The 4,916-nt window shown below is 33.4% G+C and overlaps 2 protein-coding genes across 2 annotated transcripts; both read right to left on the bottom strand.

Moving 5' to 3' along the window:
* Positions 1-1,279: 1,279 nt before the first annotated feature.
* On the bottom strand, positions 1,280-2,563 carry LOC134696853 (uncharacterized). The gene has a single exon (XM_063558808.1). It carries the CDS (start codon positions 2,561-2,563, stop codon positions 1,280-1,282), a length of 1,284 nt encoding a protein of 427 aa, XP_063414878.1.
* Positions 2,564-2,690: 127 nt separating this feature from the next.
* Positions 2,691-3,587, bottom strand: LOC134696854 (uncharacterized). Its single transcript, XM_063558810.1, has one exon. The coding sequence runs from the start codon at positions 3,585-3,587 to the stop codon at positions 2,691-2,693; it is 897 nt and encodes a 298-aa protein (XP_063414880.1).
* Positions 3,588-4,916: the final 1,329 nt, after the last annotated feature.

Consider the following 4,916-nt stretch of genomic DNA (forward strand, 5'->3'; position numbering starts at 1 on the left):
TGATAAATCATAATATAAGAATGTTGTTCCGACGCGCTGGGTTACTTTCTATCCGCCTTCTAATAAAAAAACAAAATCTTTCCTTTCTTTCATGGTACCTGCTTCTGATCACAAGTGTGTAATAATTTGTCAGATTTGTCAAAATTTCCCGAGATGTATAGTTTCAAACGCAATAACGGAGATATTTGTTTGTTGTTTCACTTTTCCAATGTGTAAATGTTTACTATGTACATGACCCTAACTAAATATTTTGTTTTAACGTTACGTGACGTATGTTGGAAAAAAAAACCAATGTCACCGTCAATTTGTGTAGGGGATCAGAAGGGGTTCTAGTTACTTTAAAATACAAGTGTCGTATGGAATTGTGAAAAAAACACAAATTTAATCAAAACTTCATTCATATCTTTAATAAAATCAGTTTTTAGAGTACGTTTGAAACAGGTACAATGAAAAGAAGCTAAACTTCACTGTTTTGAAGTAGAAACGCAGCTAAAACCAGATACAAATTGACATGGCTGGTGGTCACTACAATTGATGTATTATAGTAAAAAATTAAATGATGGCTTCAGAATTGTGTAGAAATTTGAAATAGGTTTCCCGTTTTCATTTACAATTATAACCGTTGTTTTCTGTATTTGTATACGCATGTGGCGAAATCAGACTAACACGGAATCCTTTTATATCTTTAATCAAATAACTAAAAATTATTTACAGTACTTTCAGTATCAATCTAGAATATTCTAGTATGATTCTAGTATGATTCATTTACTATAATTAAAATAACAATGTAATTTTATATACACAATGTCAAAATAAAAGTCCAATGTCTTTATAATTGCGTACTTTCGCACCACTCCAGAGGCCAAATAGTTATCAAAAGTACCAGGATTATAATTTCATACGCCAGACACGCGTTTCGTCTACATAAGACTCATCAGTGACGCTCAGAACAAAATAGTGAAAAAGCCAAAACATATACAAAGTTGAAGAGCATTGAGGACCAAAAATCCCCAAAGAAAGTCTATCATGATTCCAACTGTTCTTGTATCTTCTTCATTGCTGTCGGGCTGCTTTTTATAGTGTTCTCTCTCGTGTAGAACTAGTATTGTCATTTATCAACTCAGTATCCTTTTCCGTATCTGCGTCTTTTAAGCCCTTATCTAACTCTTCACATTCTGTAGGATAAAGCATATTCAGAGCTCTGTTTAAATTCTTCTTATTAGGAAGCATAACTTTAACAGATCTTATTTGACCATCTCGGCTGACTATTAATTGACATTTACGGCCAATTTTTCAACTTATGTGCAAGGTTGTCCTTTATTATCACTACACCAATCTTTGCTGGAGGGTTGCACAGAATTTTTCCATTTTCCATTTTGAGTGAGATGACAAAGTTACTAAAAGTGTTTTCATCGTCTGATGGATATTGAAATTCTTTTGATCCAATATTTTCCAAGTTCATGGAATCTTCTATTAAAGGCTCGATTTGCAGGCATGTGTCAATTGTAGAGTGGAGACAGCATTCTCTTATAGATAATAAACTATTTACAGTCATCGTCAGTTTGTTCTCTCTTTCTTCATCACTTAATTGTGACCTTCCTGTAAGGATCCATCCTAGCTTAGAGCCAAGTAGATACAGCCCTTGTTGAATTTCTATCTTCTGTGACGATATGATATCCAAATAATACTCATTTCCGATAAGAATCTCTATTGTTGAACTTTCTAAGCAAGTGGGCAGTGTGTCAGCAAGTTGCAGATTGTTACATAAATATTTCACATTTTCACATACATCCATTTGTAAAGGTCTTCTTGGTATTGATCCTGTTATCTTAGGAACAACATTAGCATCAATAAGCATACAAACTCCATCTTTTAGTCTGATCTTTAATGACACCTTTTGTGTTCTTAATGTTTTTGGCTTATCTGCACCAAATGTTACAAGAGTTATCTCCTCTGTAGTCTTCTTCTTCAAGTATAGTCTCTTGGCCAAATTTTCTGTTATATATGTTCGCTGAGATCCGGAGTCCATTAATAGTCTTACTACTTCTGTTTCATTAACTTCTATATTTGACACAGTTGTTTGAGCTGTCTGCATCAAAACTATATCTCCGGAAGACAACAAGCTATTCTCTGGTACATTCTCTTCACTTGAAGCTATCTCACAAATTTCATCAGCTAGATGTGAAACTTCTTTCTGTTGAGAGGGAATTTTCTTTGGGCATAAACTTCTATGGTATCCCTTTTTCTCTTTGCAATGATAGCATGTTTTTTCAAATTTACAGTCTCTACTAACATGTCCTGGTTTCAAGCATGTATAACAACTACCTTTGATTTTCTGCTTTCTGTCTTTTATAGTACTGAACTCTCTGCACTCATCACTCCAATGGTGTCCATCCCAATATCGGCAAACCATTGAATTTCCACTGACTGAGTTTTTTCCAAATGCATTTATTGTCATCAGAGCTTCTGCAGATAAGTGTTTACTTGGTTGAAAATAATTGTTGTTTGACTGGATTTTCGACTGCTGGTTTTCCTCAGAACTGGGACCAGTATGTGTTTCCATAGACTGACTTTCTGCAGCTTCCCTAGCAGCTAAGTAAGTGTTGAAAAAAATGTCTTAACTTCCCTACTGTCCATCTTTCATTGTTACCTTTCTGTATTTCAAGTTGAATAAGGACTTCCTTTGGTAGCTAAGATGTTATCATCGAGATAAATACATCTTGGGTTACATCTTGATGCATTGCGTCCAAACTACGTAAGTGTCGTTCCAAGTCATCATCAAGTCTACGTAGATGTGTAGTTTGATTTGAAGCTGACTGAAGGTTTATTAAATCTGAATAGTGCTTGTTGACAACATATTGAACATTTCCAAATCTTTCCTTTAGTATTGAAATTGTTACATCGTAATTTTCATGGGAGAGCGTTAAGCCAGATATAGCAGAATTAGCTGTTCCAAACAGTTTGCTTTTCAAGTAATTCAATTTCTCTATTTTTGTCAAGATTTGATTTGTGTGCACTGTTGCTTCAAATGAATCCCAAAATTCTGTCCATTTTAACTTATCTCCATTGTACGAAACTAGGTCTAATTTAGGAAGTTTAACTGCACTTACTGTTGAAGGTTGACTTTTCCTCTGTAATTCTTGGAGTTGTAACTGTTGAAACTGTAATATATGTTCTTGCATTTGTGTCTGTAATTGTAATAAATGCTTGTGGTCCGTGGCCGATTCTGTTTTCTTAATATGTGTAATTTTATCCTGAATTTCTTCCTCGAATATTTTTAATTCGTCTAAGCGCTGTGTTACACCGTCAAGCAATTTAAAATATATTTCACTTGCCTTTTTAAATTTTAGAATTTCACCTTCGTTATCTTCTTTCTCCTCTAATAAAAGTGAAATTTCTTTCATACTATCTTCAAGTTTTGCTGCAAAATCCTTTAATCGTCTCTCTGCTGATAAAACTTGCCTTAATTGTGTTGTCACACTTTCATCTTGAATCCCTTGTGCTATTACATCTCCACTTTTATCTAATTCTTTAGCTAACAAATTATTGTACCTTGTACAGAGTCCTTTCAAATATGAGACTGCCATCTTTTCTATGGTTATTTCTTTTCCGTGTCCTTTATAAATTTCTTTTTCTGTTATTGCCGGGTTCCAGCACCATAAAATGTGGCGAAATCAGACTAACACTGAATCCTTTTATATCTTTAATCAAATAACTAACAATTATTTACAGTATGTACAGTTTGTAAAAGTTAATAAATACCACATTGGAATAATCCGTCTTTTTTCTTTCTAGTTCAACTGATAAAACTTCTATTCTTCTGTTACTACTATTTTTACAATGATAATTATCCATAAAAACCCTTAACTTATATATTAAAATCATAAGAACATTCTAAATCTAGAACAAACTATAATAAACTAGAGAAATGGGAAATAATCTATTTTTAGTAACAGGGTAAATTCCTGAAATTGCCAAAGCTTTCTTGAACATAAATATATACAAGTACTTTCACTATCAATCTAGAATATTCTAGTATGATTCTAGTATGATTCATTTACTATAATTAAAATAACAATGTAATTTTATATACACAATGTCAAAATAAAAGTCCAATGTCTTTATAATTGCGTACTTTCGCAATTATGGCAATCGAATTTTTTGGGCGAACTAAAAAGATGGCTTTTTTTTTTAAAACGGCCAGGATAAAGCCTTAAGGAATAGCAATAACACGCTTTCTTATAATGTGTGTATGTCGTGAAGAATTATATTGATAATAATAGTTATCAAAGGTACCAGGATTATAATTTAGTACGCCAGACGCGCGTTTCGTCTACATAAGACTCATCAGTGACGCTAATAAAACCTACAAATTGTAAAATATAATTATACTAAAAGCATGACAAGTTGAAGAAAATACTTAAATATGTTAAAGCGTCTATCTTTTAGCCGATTGCCTTGGCGGACTTTTTGACGTTACTGACGACTGTAGCGCCACCTAATTAAACCCCTCTGCTATTTTTGGTAAGCTCTACGAAGCATTAGCCTAGGGTAGTATCAATATTCATGAGTTTTATAAAGCAACGCGAGATACGAGATCACGTCATTGACGCCATTATCTGAGAGAACTTTCAGCAAGCGGGAACAAAAAAATATGTTTAAAATCTCCCAAGATGACGGGCATTCATCACTGGAACAGAGACGATATCAAAATTAGATAATAAGTGCTTCAAATACTGAATTAGCTTAAGATATTGTACAGAGACGGCATATATTATAGGCATTTGAAAGATAATTTAAAAAAAGTGGTTTCATACAACGAAAAATGACTATGCATTCGAGGGATACCCTTTTTGTTGCTATGAAAATATACAGGAGCTATATCAAACCAGCGACAGTTACTATGCGTGGGTAGG

This window comes from Mytilus trossulus, chromosome 14 (genome assembly GCF_036588685.1).
Source record: "Mytilus trossulus isolate FHL-02 chromosome 14, PNRI_Mtr1.1.1.hap1, whole genome shotgun sequence".
Lineage (NCBI taxonomy): Eukaryota > Metazoa > Mollusca > Bivalvia > Mytilida > Mytilidae > Mytilus > Mytilus trossulus.

Bases quoted from the DNA above. Each gene is read 5' to 3' on its own strand.
- LOC134696853 (XM_063558808.1), bottom strand. From the start codon at position 2,563: ATGGAAACACATACTGGTCCCAGTTCTGAGGAAAACCAGCAGTCGAAA.
- LOC134696854 (XM_063558810.1), bottom strand. From the start codon at position 3,587: ATGGCAGTCTCATATTTGAAAGGACTCTGTACAAGGTACAATAATTTG.